The following is a 21,132-nucleotide window of genomic DNA, read 5'->3' as shown; positions in this document are numbered from 1 at the left end:
ATTGAATTTGAGGTGAGGAAGGGAAGTAATGGATCAAACATGAGAGACAGTGTTTCATCAGGATATCCAAACACCAAGAAGAAAGTTGAAAATACGACAGACAGCAGAGTATTTTTGATGAAATTCGAGGTGTTTGGATAGCCGATGAAACACTGTCTCGAATGTTTGATATATCTTCTCAATCGAAACAAAAACTAAGGAGTAAATGGAGAACTAAAATCATTAAAATCTATGCAAATTAAGACCAGGTATCCAAACCTCCTTCACGGCAGTGATTTGCTTTGTTTTAACTTGATGAATTACATGTATGAGTTTGAGAAGGGTAGCTGAAGGGAAGGATTGTTTGCTAAAAAAATGGTGCCAAGATTTTTGCCAAAACATTTTGTCGTCGTGATCATGCCTGCTACACACTGTACCATGCTATGGTTGCATATTGGTGAGGGAAGGTTGACGCCCTCATCTCCGACTATTTGTCATGTGACTGCAGAAGGTCATGTGAAAACTCAACAAAATGTGAAGTATTCACTCACTGAATGAAGGGGGTAATGTACGAAACAGTTAAAAGCATTGAAGTTGCTTCAAAATCGACTTTTTTTGTAGAGATCCTTTGTCAAGTTTTTGTCAGAATGAGTAGACCTGTGTAGTGTGTGATGTTCAAGTACCTCTTGCTAAATCTTCCTCTTCTTGTTGTGCACTAACTGTTGCAGGAGCTGAAGAATGACTTGATGAACTTGAACTTGTGTCCTATAACCAGTGTGATTACAAACAATGCAATACTATATAAAAATATATACAAAAGTCAATAAAATAAATAAAATAATGAAAAAAAGTGGCATTTTTTTCTCTAAAAACTGTAGTTTAGTAGTCAAAACTACTCAATGGATTTTGATTATGAAAATTACAAAAACACTTTGAATTTAGTTTCAACCACGGTGCTTCACTATCTGTTTACATTCTCTGTGTACTACATAATTTAATTTCATCTGAATTTCAGACTTTCTCTTCACAAATACAGTGTAATAAATAGCCTCATTGCTATAATTTATTGCCGCTCAAATTGCACTGCAGGTACAAAGAATCAAAGGCAAGAAATAGAATACAAGTGTGTAAAATAAGCCAACCTTGGAACTGTCAGGAAAACTAACTCCATCTGCTTTAAGTTCTTTGTAAAGTGATGGTATTAGACTGAAATTGAACAAGAGGACAAAGTCTTAAAATCAATACACATCATCAAATTCTATTACTGATCATCTAATGAGAGTCCGAAGGGTGTCTGCTTAGTACAGGTTTCATTGTATTAAGCTTCAAGTAGTAAAATGTTATTGTACATCCACATGTACCTTCCATAATTTATCTGGTACCCATTTAAAACACCCTATAGTAGACATGTACAGTCGAACCTTTCTAATATGGACACGGAAGGGACAGAGCGAAGTGTCCATATTAGAGAGGTGTCCATATTGGAGGTCACTACAATGACGTCACTTTTACACATAAGTTTCCACAAAAGTATTTTTGATGACACTGTACTGTATTTGCATTTGTAAAATGTAAGTTTTGAAAACTAACATTTTGATATTGTTCTGGTATTGGTATTGCTGAATGACAAAGTGTCAATGTCTGTGTAACCACCGACAGGAAATGGTACATACCGCAAATTATCGACACCTGATCCCTGGAGTGTCCATAACAAAGAGGTTACATTTGTATGAATTTGCTCCATAGGGTTGCGATTTAGTGTCCATTGTCCGTTTTAGAGAGGGTCCATATTTTAGAGGTTTTTAAAGAGGAAATGTTTGAGAATTTTGTCGGTAAATAGGAAATTGTCCGTATTAGAGAGGTGTCCATATTAGAGAGGTGTCTGTATCCATGGAGAGGTTCGACTGTAAATTATTATCAACAACAAATTTAACACACACTGTATACCTCAACTGTGGGTCATTCTTGAAGCTAACAGACCACTCCTTTATCAGGCTTTTCAGTGTTTCGGTTACTTTGGGATGTCCCTAGAAACAAAATGATGAACATGGTAAAACTGATCAAAATCCATCCAGAAAAGTTTTCATCACAAACAAAACCATGCTACAAACACAGCTCAATCTCCATTGAAACCACCTTCTGAGCCTTGAATAACATGTACAAGTACAGACCAGAGGCCTACACCAGCTTTGGAATGTTCAACCTTAGGTGCCTTTACAGGGACAAGTGATCAATCAAAGTAGTGATATGTATGGCAAATTCTTCTTTTAAAATTTATTCATTATTTGACAATTTGTTACAAAAATCTACAAGTTTTTACTAAAGCCTAATGTTTATGACCCAACTATTGGAGACCAAATTATCAACAAACAGAAACTAACTGGTGGGTATTCGTTGGGGTCAGAGGAACCCAGTGTCTCCTAGCACAATGCTTGAGTATGCATAAAATTACAGTACTTCAAGCTCATCCTGTGATGAGCAGAATCTAAATTGCATGTTATCTTCAAGCATTCATTTGATAAATAATTTACCCTAAGCTGACAAGCCATGAACAGCCAGGCCAGGCTCAAACTTGTTGCTTTTGATCCAGGGGGGCAATGACCTAGGTACATGTATACCCAAAGCCCCTTGTTTGAAGCCTTTAAAAAGTTATAAATTATAGTTAATTTATATATATGTGTGTGAACAGGATCCTGGATGGCTGAGGGAGGCAACCTCTGTTGAGTGGAGCTCACAAAACATGAAGAATATACATACCTGATGTTTTGAAAACCAGGTCCGAACAGCCCAATAACACCTGGTGCCTAATAGAGTCATGTGAGCAGCGCTTACCAAGTTCTACACTCCACACTTCATCTAGTGCAAAAAGGAAATGACACTAGAATCTCTGGGCCACCTGTGGATGAATTCAGGCTTAACTGTCATCTTATCAGATAAAAGCTCTTTGCAAGCATAACTTAATGACAGCAAACTAAAGTGCCTTCAAATCTCCCCCTCCCCCCGGGGGTCAGGTACCACTCCGCACATATCAGCCCCCTTCATGACAATAATGGAACCTTCTGCCAAGGCAATAAACCCACTTAGCTTTGGGAAAGTCCATGCACTCTAAGGATTGTGTCACGTTGGACTGCTAAGTACATACCCAGCTGAACTCCACTCAGCAGCTGTCAGACTGACTTGAGACTATGGACACAAGTTCAAACCGACCCCACCCCCCTGGATTAAGGGCCAGGGACCCCAAAGAGGTATCCACGATTAGCCACACTCCTGTAGATGTCTCCAGACCTTCCGGTAACGGAACCCCCCTGGAAAATAATATGCTACGCTAAGCTGAAATTGATGCCTGCGGCATCGATTTCAGCACAGCTCGCGGAGTAAAAGTAGGTATGAGTTTTTCAAAACTTCAAGGAAAAGTGCAATTGTAATGGCTCTATGTTTTGAGGTCATACATTTTCTGTAAAACAACATGTCCTTTTGCACTCAGATTAAGTCACTGTCTGAGCCCATGTAAGGTTGACCTGCCCATCGGCTTGGAGAGGTAAGATCAGTACATTATAACAACCCCATTGTGCTTACAAAATTTACCTTTGGCTTCAACTTTATAACAAACCAGTTTGATTTTGACAGTGTCGCATGTTTATGATCTACAGCCCCTACCATCATCTAGAAAAATCAAACTCAAATTGAAATTGAAAACAAGAAAATCCAAAAGACTATTAATCAAGTCAAACTGGCTTGAAAAGTTTACCAACAAAAATAACTTCACAGCACAATTAACAGACCCCTTTTTCAAAACTGCAGGTAGATATACAATGTATCTCTTGTCATGACTGAATGAATGAATAACTTTATTACCAGGTCAAAACTTCTACCTTACTGTAAACAGTAAGCTAAATGTGGACACCTATATGAAAATGATGATTACAAAAATCCAATCATTAAAAGAAAAGATAAAATCTAAACATGCAAGACATAGTTAACTAATTACAGCCCAAAAAGACTAGATTAATAATAATGATTAGAATTGCAGTTTCATTGTTTCTAATGTGCAACACAAGGTTAGTTAGAACACAAAAAACAATTGCTACAGTGTTCTAACAATTTTCGCTAATTATCAGTTCGGTCAAGTTCAGTGTTCTTAGTAGGCCTTAGATAGCTTAATTACATGTGGGCTGTGTTTGCCATGAGTTACTGTGTTGAACCTGGCTATGGTAAAGTAAACAGACTAATGTCTGTGTAAGCCCCAGGGGGAGGGACTCCCTCATTAAAAAGACAGAAATTTTGAAAAGAACCCCTAAGAGGCACCAAGATCCTGTTTCGTGGGCGTGGCTTGAAATTATTCTCACCCCTAAGAGGTACATGTACCAATTCTTACATAACACATTATCTTCTGTCACATTTTTTTGGTACCGCAAAAGTTCCCGCTGTGGACCTTTTGAGACTTAACACCCTAAGAGGTACCAAAATCGCATTTTTAATCCCTAAAAGGTACAATGAGCACCCACATCATTTTTATCTGGGAGTGCTCTCCCCTGGGATGTGCATTGGCCAGGACCACAACACAGCAGCCTGTTTCAGGTCATAATTCTGTTAATTGCCTAGTGCTAAGCATAAGAATGGTCTACTTTTCACAAACGTACTATTCTTTCAATTTCTGCTACTTTCCAGCTGATGTCCATGTATGTACAACTGCAACTCAACACATGAAACAGAAAGCTGTTTTGAAACATTATGGACTTGTTAATTAGTTAATGAGAAGATGAAGAAGCAGAATATATTTCCATTATTTTGCAATTTTTTTCTGAACTGTAATATTACAGTACTTACCCTTGAAATTATACTTTTTGCCTCATTGACAAAATCCCTGGAGCACACTTCCAAGTGGAACACTCTATCACAATTATTCACACAAGTAGATAGGAGCTAAATTATCAAAGAGAAAAACACACCACTTTGAGGAAGGTATGCACTAATGAACCTACAGTAAGAAACACACTTGTCTAGCCTTAACTCATCATAATTCAACTGACTTTGTTAATGATAGCAACTTAGAGATTGCAAACAACAGAAACAATTTATTTACAGATGATCATAACCACTCACAAGAAATCTTAAAAGGGAAATCTCCAAGAGAACAGGCCAGCATAACAACTACCGACTCTTTGAAATTTTACATATATCTGAACAAATGTGCCTGGAATAGCTAACTTTTATAATTTACCGTACCGCCTGAAAGTATTCACCCATTTCCTGCGTTCTGGCCACGGGGCCTAAACATGTCATTGACGTGGTATTCCCACACTCAACCTCGTCTTTCCCTAGATAAACCCGAGGAGGGTATTCGTCCTGCTGCAGCAACGTTTGGATGAGGTATTACCTCAGTAAAGAAGATGGGTCAGGTTTGGATAGCATTTTGTTTTCTGTAAAGCATGCTTAAATGCTCAGTCTTGAATCTCCGTATTTTCATCATAAAGAAGCATTTAATAAAGCCGATCATTCAATTTCATGTCAGTTACAAGATTGATAACACAAGAAATTGGTAGCTGCATTGTATGAACTTCACCAGAAATATCTGTAAGGGCCTGTAACTTGGTAAAAGTTAGTGTCTCAGTTTTTAAATGCTGTGTTTTAAAAGCATTTCATTTTGCCTAGAAGAACGCGGCAGAGCATGTGTTCGTTATCTGATTTCATGTCCACGCATCATGCAAACGACCGAGAAACTACTAAAATGCTCAAGGCCAGAATGGCTCTGAGATTTACTTTGATGAAAAGAAACCAGGGCAATACATTTAACTTCAATTCTGATTTATTTTGTTGCCATAATAGGTAATAATACCATCCGTACTTCTCTGTTTATATGCACTGCGCTTTGTACATGTAGCAGGCATTTACAAAACCAGGTCAATGGCGATCGTTGATTTAAATAAAAACGGCAATTGCTGTTTTTGCCTCGTTCTTGTATAGCTGTCATCAAATCAGCGATCCGAGTTTTTCTGGTCCAAGTTTTGTCTCTGGTTGCTTACAGCCGATCAAGATGTAAGCTTATTTAAATATTCGTAATATTCGTGGAACCTGCTTCAAGTTCAAACATTCTCTCAGGAGACCAAACCATGAATAAGAGAAACCTTCATCAGCTTTTTTACATCTACCTGTTTAATAACATACCATGGCCCACAAGGGACACACTGCAAACAAAAAAGAAACCCTGCAAACAGGAAAGAAACGCTGCAGACAAAAAGCGAACGATGCAAATAAAAAAAGTACGCTGCAACTAAAAAACGTATTCTGCAAATAACAGAAACATTGCAAACAAAAACCGAACGCTGCAAAAAAAACAAAAACAAAATGTACACTGCAAATAAAAAAGAACACATCATGCGTGTGCACTTGGCCAAAGGGACTGGGTATCTCTCGAGTATTTCCTTCCATTTTTCAAAATCCGTGCAATTCTCGTCGATTAAGTAGTATTCGTGATGTTTTGTAGTTTTTGTGGTATCGGGGAAGTTCAAGAGAGTTTCTGAGATAAATGCGTGGCTGAAAAAGATATAGAAGAAGTAATAACGCACTATTTTCATCGAGATTATCCTTATGATGTTATTGTGGGTCTTCTCGAGCAAAGATAAGGACTTCAGATGTGTGTGCGAACACTTAAGAGACGGCTGAGATCTCTTGGATTAAAGAGGAAAGGTAATGCCGAGGTAATGGATGATTCTGAAATATGAACTATCATTCGTGAAGAAATGAGAGGTCCTGGAAGTTTATCAGGTTACAGAAGTATTTGGCACCCCTCAGATTGTGACATCATATGCATGTTCCTCGCAAGTTGGTGGCAAAAATAATGAAGGAAATTGATCCTGTTGGGGTAGAAGAGAGGAGATCTCGACAGTTGAAGAGAAGGACGTTGCGCTCAAAAGGAGCCAATGCTTCCTGGCATGTAGACGGTATTTGTTTTCAACTTTGTAATCACAGATAAGTAATGAATTGTGTGTGTGTTGGGGAGGGGGGAAGGGGGTAGGTAGGTAGGTAGGTAGGTAGGTAGGTAGGTATGGTATGCACGTATGTGACATTGCAGCTATTAAAGGGCCACATACCCTTCTCATTTCAAGATGAGTAAGTTATGACTGGTCTACTAGTAGGAAATAAAATATATGAATATGGATTGTCTAACAGGCCCACCTCGATCGCGGCTCGCACCATCTTGTAGTCTTACGCTGGACCTTGGGATCGTGTTCAGTCCCCCAAACTATGGTAAGTCACGTTATTTGCTGTGTCCATTGCCAATTATCAAGGTAAGGCCCTCTTTGTACTCACAAAATTATAGCTGAAATTTCAAAAACAACAACAACAACTGTACATTATTTTCTTACTTAAGATACCAGTGTTTATAAACTTATTTTCATGTTAAGGCAAAAGATTCCAAAACAATTCAGTTCTTGAAGCGAGCAGCCACTTCAAGCCGACTAAAAATTAACTATACTGCTTTGTGCCACCCAAAAGCCAGTCTACTGAAATTCCATGCAGTTGTGGGGCCGCAAATTTCAAGTATATCTGCGAAATCCTGCCAAATTCACAAAAACATGCAAAATACCACAAAATTCACAAGAAATCTTACCAAGTACACGTCATTAACTACATATTTGAAACTTGTATTGGCTGTTGGGGTTGTTTACTAGCCATAAACTTAGAAATTTATCATGAAACTTCATCTCTGCAATGAGTATTTAAACAACATCCCCAAATTACCTGGCACTCTTAGATTACTGTTGCCAAAAACTGGGCTGTGGCCACGATGTACATGTAAATGTTTTGCCATTGGCGCATTGTCTATTGTTGTTAAAATTTATGATGATCTCTGTTAAAAAGAACCTCGTGGTCAAACTAATGGTAAACACATACGCTAGTACAAACGAGTTGCCCTAATTTTCCGGCAAAACTGCCGGTTTTAGAAAGGCAACAACTATAAGTAGTCAGAATTTCTGTTGTTAAATTGTAGAGGCTAATGCTCATCATTCCCCCCCCCCCCCCCCCCACAAAAAATGGTAAAATTGCCATCTTTTTTTGTTAAAAATGTTCATCAAAGCAATGCAAAACTGATTGCTTTCCAGCAAAATTTTCCCAGAAAATTCCCACGAAATCAGCCGTTTTTTGCCGCTCGTTTCTTAGCAAGATTTGCTCGAAAATTCCCACAAATTTCCCACAAAATTGGCTGTTTTATCTGCGAATTTGTCTATGAAAACCCCACAAAATTTGACTTTTTCTTCTGCAACCTATCAGAGGCCCTGAAAAAGTGTCAAAACAAGCTGCTTTAACAAAGGAGAGCCTCCAAGACTTTTCAGAACAATTTGCTCGCCTCCACTAGCCTTTGTGCCATATTTAAAACAATGCTGAGAGTACAAGTAAATAAAGGTTATTTACATGTATTTACTCTATTTCAAGAAAATTCAAACATTTAACAGTCCCTCAGTTGAAGGAATACTCATTTTACTAAAAAAAGAAAACGTTCCTCACCATATGCTATCGTGATACTGCTAACTTCTCTCTCAATCTTTTTGTTAGTTTTGCCATTATTAATGAAGTAATTTATCCAGAAACTGTTGGAGAAAGCAAAATATAATTAAATTACACCCTTTCTAGCTAAGAATTAGACAGGACAATGATAACCTTTGTTTATCAATTAATGAACATACATGAAGCAATTGGACAGAACCATGCATGTTGCAGGACCAAAATTACTGGCAACTGACGGAACTGCATAAAGTTGCAGGTAAAAAAAAAAAATTTGGACTGTTATGTACTTTAAAGATTAGCCCTTTTCACAGTTAACCTTTCTCCTTTGCATTAAAATATAATCTAGCACGTGTGCAAGGCAATTTTAGGCTGTTTCGTAGTTTCAGCCCAAAATTGCCTCGAATCCGCCTTGGATTACATTGTATTGCAAATGAGAAAAACAAACTGTGACAAGGGCTATCTCAAGTCTTTACTTTGTACTGACAACTGTTGGTGGAAGCTTGATGAATGTTAAAGTACCTGTAGGGTCTGTTTTATATGAAGTAAAATACATGTAAGGTTGTCCTTGAGTATCAAAGCTTCTTATCCCCCACCTACCGCAAGTTGGGATATCACCATTTAACCTCAAGTAAGATATTTTGGTAGGCCATACAATTAGCCACTGTAATTAAGGAGTAATCACGGTGGTTGAACCTTGAAGTGTGCTAATTAACACAGTGGAGGTGTTATTTAGGTTGTTAGACGGTACTTCCGTTTTCTCTCTAGAGAGAAGCATTGCATGACGACACCAGTAACCATAGGAAGAAGACTATATCGGTATTTGATGTATGGAAATAATTCATGCTAACTAGAATTATGAGAAGAAACTATTCACCTGTAATGTAATAAAACACAACTTAAGGAGGCTTTTCCCCAATCCTGTGCAACTTGTTCCATTATCATGAATCATCCACAAACTGTTGAAAGAAGTATTCCAGTAAATACATTGCATTCTCAGTTGCTGATGATATTGAAAATCCAAGGAAAAATAAAAAATGAAATTAAAAAAATTTGAAAACATTGCAGTTGCAGAGTACCTGCTGAAATTCTTGTAATCTGCAATGGCCTGTTGCCTCTATGAGATGCACCTGCAGGGAATCATGGTGCAGTCAAACCCCTATTAGGCGGCCACCTATAAAACGGCCACCCTTTTAAGGCGACCTGTAATCAGTCCTGATGAGGGCTTTTCTATTGTTTTAACCTCTATTTAGTGGCCAGGAACCTGTTCCTCAAAGGTCCTGAAAAGTTTTCGCACCCAGAAAGCCGTTGCAAAATCTCAAACCTTATGACTACAGAGCTGTTTTATGCACATATTCTTAAGATGAACAGAGGATCCCTTCATACAAGAAGTTTCAGGTGTACACACCTCTCTGTCTCTACATACCAATTAACTAAAAATGGCTTTGCAGGCCTGAAAAGTTTCCAGGGCTTTCGAGAAACGGGCCCCTGTCCTCTTAAAGCAACCACTATTTATTTTCCCAAGGGTGTCTGTTCACTAGGGGTTGAACTGTAGTTAAATATGATATCCAGTCCCAGATGATGAATACCACTACCATGACACAGCGGCATCTCATAGAGGGAATTAGCCATTCAGAATATAAAACTCCACGAAATAGAACTAAATAATGTTAGTTGCCACCTATGTCGTAAGACAAAATAGAAATACTACACCAGATTAAAAAAAAAAGAAAGAAAAACTATGTGTGTGAATAAATTTCTCGGCTTTAAAAGTGATTGAAATAATTTTCCAGTATGAAGCAACAGAGGGCAGGGCAATTGACAAACTGAAACTGGCTCATAATTATAGTGGCGTATTTGTTCTCTATAGAAGAAGCAAATGCCAGAGCCTTACATCCCTGGGGTTGGGGGAGGGGGGTTAGGTTGCATGCAATTAATCTGAGTGCACCCTCTACAAAACCACAGAATACCTCTAAACATTTCAAACCTATAATGCACAATGCCGTTAGTACAGGAAAGAATTGCGCAAAAATAAGAATTTCGACTGTACATGTGCCTAAAATGGCTGTTTCGCAAGGCGTTTATGGTAAAATGTACAGGCGCCATCTTCTTTGACTTTTGTACAAGTAGTTCTACACCAAAACAAGTTTCCCACCCTTGGTTATTCAATACGCACAACTGAATGAATAAAAGGTCACATTAATTCAGGCCCAGCACGAGAAAGGAAACAATCCACATGCTACTAAATCAATCTGTGGCGTTTCAGAGAGTTTTTAAGGCCATTCGTTTGCTAACCTTACCTCGAGCTTTCTCTTAGAACCAGCATTTCCAGTGGATACAAATTCGAATACAAAATACAATCTTGTATTCAAAGCGAAAGGTTCTTCTTAAACTTACGTAGCTTGTGAATTCCTCAAAAATTTCAACTCTACGTGCAACACAAACACTCGAAGTCCTAATCCATAGACCTGTCGAATCGTTAACCTTGTTTGTTTTGCTTGCTTCCACGTGATGAATAAATTAGTCTTCTTGAAAGGTCAGCGAAGAGCATGCGCCTCTTCGGTTGGCGGTTTTCCGGAAAATTACTATTCCATTTGACTTTCAACCAAAATTTCCGGGTTTTTTTGCTAAATAGTGAGCACCCTTTACAATTTCCAGAAAAGAAACCAGTGCCCAGTGTAAAATGTTCCAACTTTTGAATGCAAAAGAACAAAAAAAAGCACAATAAAACCGCGCCCAGGAATAATGTCTTGTTTTACTTTGGTTTTAAACCCTGACTGATCTGTTGGGATAAAAAAGTAAGTCACACGAAAAGGTTGAAGGTCCAGGAGACACCCAGGGAGGGGGGGGGGGGGGCGGGGGGTTACTCCCTTACATGGGCTGTATAGGTACTTGCGGCCAAAAAGGGTATGGTTTTTCAGCTGTTTTGGTCATAAATAGGGTATGGTTTTTGCACTCTAGCTTTGATATGGGTATGTTTTTAAGAAATAGCCACTTTTTCATCATTATCGAAAAGAAAATCAACAAAAGCTCTTCACAAATTATGTTTACGGTTATTTAACATTGGTCTGAACTAGGGAACTAATTATAACGCAAGTCCGAAACAGGGTTTTGATTTAAATCGTAATCGGCAACTTGTAGGGAAAATTTGAATTTTAAAACACGGTTTAGAGTTTGGCGATGTGAACTCAACCTGCTACTAATTTCTTCCACTCTGTTGTTTGACAGTCACCCATGGCGCAGTTATAATGTTCCTGCTTGATGACAGAACTAGTATCATTCCATCCATATCTAAAACTATTACTTTTTCCTGAGGACACAATAAGAGAGTTTACAGAACAGTTCATCAATGTGTCCAACCCAGAGCAGGCCATGGTTGAGCACAGCTGGAAGTTCTACTGCACCATGGACCATCCTCCTGGCACAAAGCGATTGTCACACAGGTTGTTTCTGTATCACACTGAACTAACATAGAGAGTCCCTATATATGCTCATTAAAAACTGTGTATACTAAAATCCTGCTTTTAGTATCAAGCAATCTCGCCCCCCCTACCCATCGCCAATTCCTACCCTATTCACCCCCCCCCCCGCACCGCCCTCATGCCCACATACAGTACAATGCATGCCCTCGTACATACATGACATGTGACATTGTTTGTTTGTAGACCCATCCCTCACAGTCACGAGACCTTATCTCTTATCCGAATCGACGAAGAAGTCTGTGACGCGAAAGATCACTAATGTATTTTTATACTCGTCAAGAGCGATGCAAATGTTATGGAAATGGATTACATGAAATTCTTTAAGAATCCAAAACTTCATTTGACTCATTGCTGTAATATAATATTCTGCGGTTTTAAATGCCAGTTTATAGAAAGCATGTCCACTGAGTTTGTTGTATGGCGTTATATTTCATTATTTATATCCTGGGTGCCAGAGGAATTCTTTTCGAGGTCAAAGCGAACGTCGCGCTGGTGCCCAAAGCGCTGAGGACGGCCAGCGTAATATCCTCGTGGACCGTGGATTAAAAGTCCTCTGCACCCAGGGCACATTATTTAGAAATACCATTGCTAATAAAAATAATAAAAAAAAATTAAATAAAAAAAATTAAAAATCGATCCCATAAAATCATTGGCAACATCTTCGTCTGTCGTCTTCCAGATTCCTCCTATGTCCAGTTCACGTGAAATTATAAGATGTTCGAACTACAAAAGAGTAATGACAGTAATGGGCCACAGTAATGTGTTCTTTCACGTTGAAATCCCTGAACAAGATTTCGCCGGTTATCTCTGGGAAGAATCCCTGGGAAGAATCCCTGGGGATGAGTACTTGCTATGATCGCAGGCTCGCGAGTTTGTAGTCATTTTCGCATACAAGTCTAATGTTCCCAGGGCGAATGATTCGAACAAGCGTAAGGCAGTTGTCTAGTAAGGTAAGGCAGTTAATGCAGGGTTTATGTTGTTTTCTAAGAAATGTAAGATCGTTCAGTTTGCTCAATTAGTAAGAAGTCACACCATGTACAGTAGCAGCGCTGTTCTGTCCTCTTCTACCGAACAACACGCTCCAGCCAACAAACTCAACAATCAAAGAAAATGTGGAAGGTACATGTCAAAGGGATGGACTCTAGGTACATGAGGACACATCTAATTATCTCTTTCTTTGCAATGGCCGTTTTCAGTAATTCGCTACTGGTAAGATTGCTATGTGGGATGCAGACATATGCAAGATCAACTAAGCCCTCCCTTCCCCTCCCCCCCTCCCCGCCCACACCTATGCCAATCTCCCCGCCCCTACGCGCAAATACATTTGTACATTCATCAGGAAACATCTTGATAATGCAGTAAGTTACCGTGGGACTTAATGGAAATTTATGATCTCAATAGTGAGTGAGTTTTAAAAACTTTGCTCTCACACCTACTTGCTATAATTTATATTACGGACCAATTTTTAATGCCTGGTTGAGAATTCTGAGCAGTTACAGCCTTAACTGGTACAAACTCGACCACAACTCAAACCAAAGCAAAGAGGGAGAAGCCACTTCTCACTTTTCTGGTGTTTTCAAAATTTTATGTGTAAGCACTTAAAATTAATTAATGCACACGCAATTTAGCAATACAACTGTACATAAAGAGTATGTTCTTTATAAAATGTTCAAGAAATGAATTATAGATGTTCAAGCTCACACCCCTCAGGGGTTGATCCAGGGTTTTTTCAAGGGTGGAGGGGGTTAAGAACGGTCAGGGTAAAATGCAGACTGTGGACTGCTGACTGCAGACTACACACTACCGTGTACTGCAACCTATAGACTGCAAACCGCAGACTGTGGACCAGGAGTAAAATACAGACTAAGGGTAAAGTGCAGACTAGCGCAGACCACTACGGAAATGCAGACTGCGGACTGTAGACTTTTTAACTGAATCATGTTACTATTTCCATCATTGAGAGCTAAGTTAAACTGTAAACAGGCTAAATGAAGCATTATTCAGGCTAACCTAAGTGATGTTGAGGCTAACAAGAGGGGTATTTAGCCTAACCAGAGTGATATTCAGGCAAACTTGAGTGTAGACTTTTCACTATGATTAGCCTGAATAACCCTGTTTTAGAGTCAATACTCGATAATGGAAATAACACAACATATTTTTTGTTTCTTCAAAGTCTACATTCTGCCGTGTGCATTTTGCCCCTGGTCGATCTGCAGTCTGCATTTTATCCCGGTTTGCAGTATGCAGTCTGCAGTCTACAGCTAGTCTACAGTCTGCATTCTGCATTTTACTGTGACCCGGTTGCAGAATCAATGAGGCATGCACTCAAAATGTTACAATCTGGAAATTGGAACCTAACTGAAAAATACTAACAATGTCCTTAGTATAAATTATGTATAGTGGGTTACCTGACCAGATTGTTGGCCTTTTTTCTACCATAATAATATTTACATTCTTTTTTCAATCTTACTCTCCCCCTCCCCTAAATCAGCCCCTGATGTGAGCCTGGGAAGAACTCGGTAAAGCATGTATATGATGACTTAGGCCATCAGTATTATGTTGATCTAATGTACACTGGAAATGGCCAGTTGTTAGAGTTGTAGTGCATGCTTCATTTTAAGCCTATCAGTCAGCTGGTAAAGAAAGTCATTATAATTGTAATACCCCAAGGCAAGTGAAGTATTGATACTCCAGCTGTTACTCCCAAACTTGCAAATACCCATTTATACACCTGAAGTGGAGACTCTGAGACACTGTGAGAGTAACGTACCTTGTTCCCCCCTTCCCCCTCCCCCCCGCCACCCAAAAAAAAGGGAAAAAAATTAAAAATCGGCGTTGTCCCTGCCGTCGCCGTCACAGTGCAGTTGTTCAAACTCCCATTCATGTTACTATGATCCCAGTCGCTGCATTCTCTGTACTACAACCCTGTGCCATCCTGAAAAAGAACTGCAACTTTAATAATTATTACCTTCTCTTGCTCGTGCAGGTAACAAAGAGTTTGTTTGACATGGGATGTTATGAAGTGTCTCTTGGTGACACCATATTGGTGTTGGAACTCCAGGTTAGATGTCTTTAGTTATCACGTCTCTCTTAATTATGCTGAATTCTTGTCCCAATCAAGAGATCTGAAATTCTAGTTAAAAAAATTATACACTGATGGCTTTATACAGTTACAATCACCACATCATGGAACCATCAGAGCGGACTTAAAACGCATTCAGGTAGAGCTATGCCGTAAGTAGAACATGAAGAACATTATGTTTGTGGCAACATTGGAATTAGAAATGTACTCATGGGTGTTGGAGGTTTCTTCTCGGGTGCTTGTGCTAAGATCGGCCGAAGGCTGAACATCGTCCACAACCCCCGGGAGAACTCCCATGTGAAAAGGTCGGGATACTTTTCGTCCTGCTTAGGAGTGTAAATCACGGATTTTGGTCTCACTTGGGGTGTTCAAGAGGAAACGCCACAAACTAAAAATACACTGTCATGTCTAATTAAAGTGGAATCTTTTAGGAGTCAAATAAAGCTCGAGACACACCTAGATTGCTCTCCTCTGGGGTTTAATTCAAAATTTCCGTTGAGCGTCTCCGACCTGTTCACATGGGAAATCCCCCGCCCCCGGGGCCATAACCGCAAACTATGGAAGAAAATCGTCATGCTCTCAGGGTTATAGCGAGTTTCGCCCACATCGTTTCGCCCAGAACGTGAATGGTTTCGCCCACAACGAGTTTCGCCCAGAACGTGAATGGTTTCGCCCAGAAGTAAAACGTCTACAATCTAACTCAAAAAACGTCAACCTAAACGTGCGTATGCACAGAATGAAGGTTTTGAAACGAAAACGTTATCACTTTCACTGTTGAAACGAACAAGTTATCACTTTCACTGTTGAAACGTACACGAAAGATAAGTTACGAATACGGATTCGCGAATACTAAAGAGAGGAATCGAGAGTTTTTAAAGATTGTATTTCTGACATAGGTAATGGCAACATATATTTTGAAATGAGATTAAAACTAGTATAGTTCATGAGTGCGCGCGCGTGGAATAGCTTACTCCGACAAAGCGTGCGGTATGGAAAAGGAAATTAAAGGCAATTACCGTCTTGCAAAAAAATCTCACCTTTTCACTAGTCAATAGAATTTGAAAAGAAAACTGAAGTTTACTCTTGCAAAAAAATCTCACCTTTTCACTAGTCAATAGAATTTGAAAAGAAAACTGAAGTTTTCACTCTATTGTTTCCAAAGTGAAGTCAAATGTAATTTGAATACGAATAGCAATTGTGTTTTTTATGAATAGACGCGCGGTCCTAATTACAATTTGTTAACAAGTTCTATAAGATGTTGTTAGCCTTTTCTCAGTAAACATGCCGACCAACATGTCAATAAAAAGAATACGCCCCTTTTCCAGTATAAAAGGGGTTAATACCGATCATGAGAGTCATTCGATCATAGATCACCACACAAACCCGCCATACAAAATTTCTCGTCTCTCTCGTCCAAAAAAATGTCTTCCAACGACCATTGCCTAACTTGCAAACAACCTGTGCGACCCAGACAAGAAGGTCTTCAATGTGATGGTTGTCACAAGTGGAACCAAAGAACCTGCAATACTGGTATGTAATTGATACCACTTGTTTACGTATGTGTTTTTATGGGACCTGGGCCGGGTTGTTCAAAGTAATTTGTTGATGTTTAACATCTAAGTAATTTGTTTATGTTTATGTTAACATTTGATCACGATTTTAATTTTCCTGCAATACAAGGGCTAAGTCAATTTTTTTTGTACCACTTATAGGGATTTATGTCGGTTAAGAGAATAGAGACGTAGGAAAAAAGTATGAGCTAAGTTGTTGAGAATTTGAATGTAGGAAAAGGAATTACTAGTAAGTTAAGTTATCGATAATTCAAATGCAGGATAAGGACGGTTCAGAAGGAAGGAGCTCTCGCGGCGTCGACAAAACCTGGATCGGACCGGATCGGATCACGGATCGGATCACGGACCGGATCACGGATCGGATCACGGATCGGATCAAGGAAAAAAATCCAAAATTTTGTTGAGCAAATTGTACTAGAGTGACTACTGTGAGCAGAACGTTTTATTTAATTCAGGTGTGATATTCCTTTATTCTTTTATAATATCAAGCCAACTGGGAGCTGGTCACAGATCAATTTTTTTCAGGCTGTTGGGTTTTGATTGCGATGATCAATCATGTCTTGATATCTTTCTCCGCAGTTCAGATAAATGATATTTCGCGTAATCACTTGCAAAGGTAAACTGTCATAAAACGAGTCAGTATGGTAATAATAGGACGAACGTATGAATAGAAACACAAAAACTAAAAACACTAAAAAATTAAACACCTGATGATTTCAAACAATTTCCGTTTTTGAGACAAGTCTATACTTTTACAAGATGTGAGTTTGGAATACGATATTTCGCACTGGAATAAAACGAAACAAACCATTTGTATTTCAAGGAAATATAGCTGTTTTTCAAAAAATTCTAGGAATAACATCGATAGTGTGAACGATAACGCAACCCGAGAATAAACAACATTTTAGGAGTTACGTCACGATTTTTAGAGTTATTTTTAGGGTTGTAAAGAGCTGCCTTTAAATAGAATAAAACCGTAAAATGATCGTGTTCTAGGATAGAAAACACTTAAGAGGCAAGAACAAATCAAAACGGAATGAGGATCGTTAAGGATGGCAAAGATTAACGGGGATTGCAAATGACGAACTTGAAAAACTAGGTTAGTTTTTTCAAGATGTGCAAATCGTGACTTAGCTCCTTCAAAGCAAGTCATGTCCTTAAGCTTTCGCACGTAAGTTTTCTCATTAACTGTATTGTGTGTAACGCCAACTGTAAGCTCACATCTGACACGAAAATGTAGCCGAGAATTAGCCACTGAAAACAATTTCAAAACGAGAATGGGAGGTTCACGCAAGCTTCGAGCCAACTAACGTTCAAATATAACTACATCTGCCTGTTCATTACAATTTAAATTCGTCGTAAATTAGGCGCTTATGTGGCTTTTTAAATGACCTCTTGTCATTCTCTGTAATTAACATGTCATTGCGTCAAATTCGGGATTCTTATTTTCATTTAAAATATTTTAGTTTTCCACTTTTATTTTTTATTTATTATTATCTTATAAACGGTTTGATTTTTGTTTTTGATTTTTTTTTTCTTTAAAACTTTGTTGTTTTTTTTTTCTGTGATCCGATCCGTGATCCGATCCGTGATCCGATCCGTGATCCGGTCCGTGATCCGGTCCGTGATCCGGTCCGTGATCCGATCCGTGATCCGGTCCGTGATCCGATCCGTGATCCGATCCGGTCCGATCCAGGTTTTGTCGACGCCGGGAGCTCTCGTTCATTTCGTTATAAGCTTACATTGCGCTAAAAGTAAAAGTACTTGTAAAAAAGTGAATTATCCTAAATAAAAAAGGGATTATATTTTGTTATATCAAACATTCAACTTACTTGTTATGCAGTCTGAATGTTTTTGTTTTCAAGAGATTTTGCCTTTGCTAGCGCTTGCAAGGAGAATATAAAATCGTTCATGTTCGTAACAAAGCTTAGCAGCCTGGCTTTTCCAGGAAAAAACGGCCAGAGGCCTGAGAGTTTTCCCACGTATGAACAGAAAACAAAATTCGTCTCGAGTTTATGTCTGGGCGAAACCATTCTCGTTCTGGGCGAATTCTGAATAATATCTGAGTCTCGGTCTGGGCGAATCGAGTTTATGTCTGGGCGAAACCATTCTCGTTCTGGGCGAATTCTGAATAAGTTTCGGTCTGGGCGAATCGAGTTTATGTCTGGGCGAAACCATTCTCGTTCTGGGCGAGGCGCCTCATGGGCGAAACTCGTTATGGGCGAAACCCGCGGTTACCGCTCTCAGGGTTCTAATAGTTTTCTTCGAACTTTGAATGTTTACTAGGAACAACTCAAGCTATGTTGGAAGGTGTCTTAGACACTGTACCAGTCGACAAGCTGGCCATTCACTGCCATGACACGTATGGCCAAGCTTTGGATAATATTCTCACAGCCTTGCAAGTTAGTAATAAATACATGCATGTGTGTATGAATGCTTAATGCCCCGTCCAACCTACGCCGGAGGAATTTGAAAACGGAGGTTTCACTCTGAAAACACTGCATAAGTTTTCCGTCCACACTAAGCCAGAGAAATTTAAAAACGCAACAAAACTCGATCAGTTTGGATTTGTGTTTGAGGAAAACTCCGCCAGGGAAATCACGTGATTCTCGTGACGTCATCGTTTTCGAAAGGCTCCGTTGTCAAAGTGTTTTCTGTCCACACTAAAACGCAAAGCCGGCGTTTTTAAAATCCTCCGGTTTGAGGAGCGTTTTCGAAAAGCTCCGTTTTCGTGACAGATTAGTGTAGACAGTAGACCTAACCGTAGACATAAAGCTGGTTTTTCAAATTTCTCCGCCGTAGTGTGGACGGAGCCTAAGAACGGTTTTCAGTTGATTATCGTCAAACCAAAAGCAAAGTAATCACTTTGGCCAATCACAAAGGACCAATCAACGAACCAATCAAAACTCTAAGCAAATACGTGTAGCCGTCGCGAAGCGGGGGAAAACGTATGCGAGTGAGCCACGATTGGTTTTGGTTTTACTTTGATTGACTGAAAAAGTGGCGCGAATTGTTCTAAGGCAATCTCTTAGGGCCGTAATAGGAAACGAATGTAAGCTAAAAAGACTTTCTTCTCTCAAGTGAAAACCACTCTGACAGCATACAACGTGTTGAGCTGAAAGTCCAGGACGACTTGGCAATACTTAGCGAGTGTCTGGATCAGTTGTCTAGATCAGTTGTCTATTCTATTCTCAGCGGGGTGTCCGGACGGTAGACGCGTCAGTCAGTGGTCTGGGTGGCTGTCCATACGCGCACGGTGCATCTGGGAATGTTGCTACTGAAGACGTTGTGTATATGCTACATGGCATGGGCCTTGAAACGGTAAGTCTTCGTTTGAAGGTCCTCATCTCAAGTTTGACTCACTGGGTACTGCGCGGTGTCACTTGCTAATAATTTATCCAAGCAAACTTTCAAGTTTGCTGTCATTTTGGTTCAACTTTCGCACAGCTCTTGTGTCAACCTAGATCCCAGACTCTCTCTCCTAAGAGAGGCAAAGGAGAGCGAGCCTGGGATTGAGGTTGGTCTTTGTCAGTTCATTTCTCCAAAACAAAGTAACAATGACGTGGATAAATGACCACTTGACTTGACACTGCAAGTGAGCAAGTTGAGTTGCAGAGAAATTTGATCGAGTTTAGTAGCAAATCTGGAAAATTTAAAGTGCCAGAGAGATGGGTTGCAACGACAAGATACCAACGGCGTAGGCGACTGTAAAAACCGTTAGCGTACAAAACTTTCAGGTTTTGTTCAAATCGTTTTTTTTTTTTCCTTTTTGTCTTGTCAGGTGTTGTTTGGGTGATGTGTAGATTTAGACAGAATTAAATGAACAGGCCAATTTCGAGATGAGAATATGGGAATAAAGCAAAGAAACTAAATGGAGGTTTAGGTTGGAAAATAGCTTCTTTTGTTTTATTCCCCGAAACCTCGGCGCCAAGTTAGAATTGCAATATATCAAAACTCGTCTATTTGAAAGATGTAGGCTAAATATTTCAAGTCGCGCAAATGGCGTAATGATCCCAGACAGAAACTTAGGTCTGTCTTTTTCTTTGCCTATTCTTATTATTTATTGTTTTATTTATGTTTTAAATTATTATTTAGGGAGTAAACTTGGGCAAACTTATGGATGCGGGAGACTTCATCTGTAGAGCACTGGAACGAGAGACTGCCTCGAAAGTTGCTCAAACGAGGAGAAAAACTCAAGACACAAAAAGCTGATAAACGTTAAAAGACCTCGAGAGTGATGATCTGTGCATTGTAATCTTGAAATGTCAATTTTCCTCAGTGACTCGCAAACATTTCTTTGTGTGTGGTACGGACAATTTGTCGGAACAGTGCAGCGTTTTCGTACTCATATTTTCGAGACCAATTTTAGCGTGGAAAAAGTCATCTGAACTGGTAGGCATGAAGTCAACCGGTGGGAATGAACCAATATTGACAATATATTTATATAATTCTGTGTCTGAGAGCGGATGTCAGGAAGAAAAAAAAATCACAGTTGGCTGACCATTTGGAAAAA

At 39.3% G+C, this 21,132-nt stretch overlaps 2 protein-coding genes and 1 pseudogene across 6 annotated transcripts in view; 2 read left to right on the top strand and 1 right to left on the bottom strand.

Moving 5' to 3' along the window:
- The window catches only part of LOC145494020 (signal transducing adapter molecule 2-like), a 112,269-nt gene extending 101,174 nt beyond the window's left edge, over window positions 1-11,095 (bottom strand). The window contains exons 1-7 of one of the 4 annotated variants that reach the window (XM_081473488.1): window positions 10,785-11,095; window positions 9,362-9,614; window positions 8,488-8,570; window positions 4,807-7,300; window positions 2,737-3,642; window positions 1,927-2,006; window positions 1,122-1,185 (exon numbers count right to left, since the gene is read on the bottom strand). In XM_081473488.1, the coding sequence (XP_081329614.1) occupies window positions 1,122-1,185; window positions 1,927-2,006; window positions 2,737-2,796 (204 nt within the window). In that variant the 5' untranslated portion in view covers window positions 2,797-3,642; window positions 4,807-7,300; window positions 8,488-8,570; window positions 9,362-9,614; window positions 10,785-11,095. Of the gene's footprint in view, window positions 1-1,121; window positions 1,186-1,926; window positions 2,007-2,736; window positions 3,643-4,806; window positions 7,301-7,725; window positions 7,832-8,487; window positions 8,571-9,361; window positions 9,615-10,784 lie in introns of those variants that run through there. The other 3 variants (XM_081473491.1, XM_081473489.1, XM_081473490.1) reach the window with 3 other exon arrangements.
- Window positions 11,096-11,805: 710 nt separating this feature from the next.
- LOC145494009 (hydroxymethylglutaryl-CoA lyase, mitochondrial-like) overlaps window positions 11,806-21,132 on the top strand; it is a 55,153-nt gene continuing 45,826 nt past the window's right edge. Inside the window, exon 1 of the mRNA XM_081473475.1 lies at window positions 11,806-12,916. Coding sequence (XP_081329601.1) covers window positions 12,866-12,916 — 51 coding nt within the window. The 5' untranslated portion in view covers window positions 11,806-12,865. The remainder of the gene's footprint in view (window positions 12,917-21,132) is intronic.
- Window positions 14,802-21,132, top strand: part of LOC145494018 (3-hydroxy-3-methylglutaryl-CoA lyase, cytoplasmic-like) — a 6,744-nt pseudogene continuing 413 nt past the window's right edge. Inside the window, exons 1-4 of the transcript XR_014050210.1 lie at window positions 14,802-15,027; window positions 18,906-19,021; window positions 19,815-19,940; window positions 20,715-21,132. The exon at window positions 20,715-21,132 is cut by the window's right edge and continues 413 nt beyond it. The product of XR_014050210.1 is annotated as a 3-hydroxy-3-methylglutaryl-CoA lyase, cytoplasmic-like (transcript). The remainder of the gene's footprint in view (window positions 15,028-18,905; window positions 19,022-19,814; window positions 19,941-20,714) is intronic.

This window comes from Orbicella franksi, chromosome 8 (assembly GCF_964199315.1).
Source record: "Orbicella franksi chromosome 8, jaOrbFran1.1, whole genome shotgun sequence".
NCBI lineage: Eukaryota > Metazoa > Cnidaria > Anthozoa > Scleractinia > Merulinidae > Orbicella > Orbicella franksi.
Note: the sequence above shows the minus strand (reverse complement) of the source record. Positions and strands in the feature narration are given on the sequence as shown.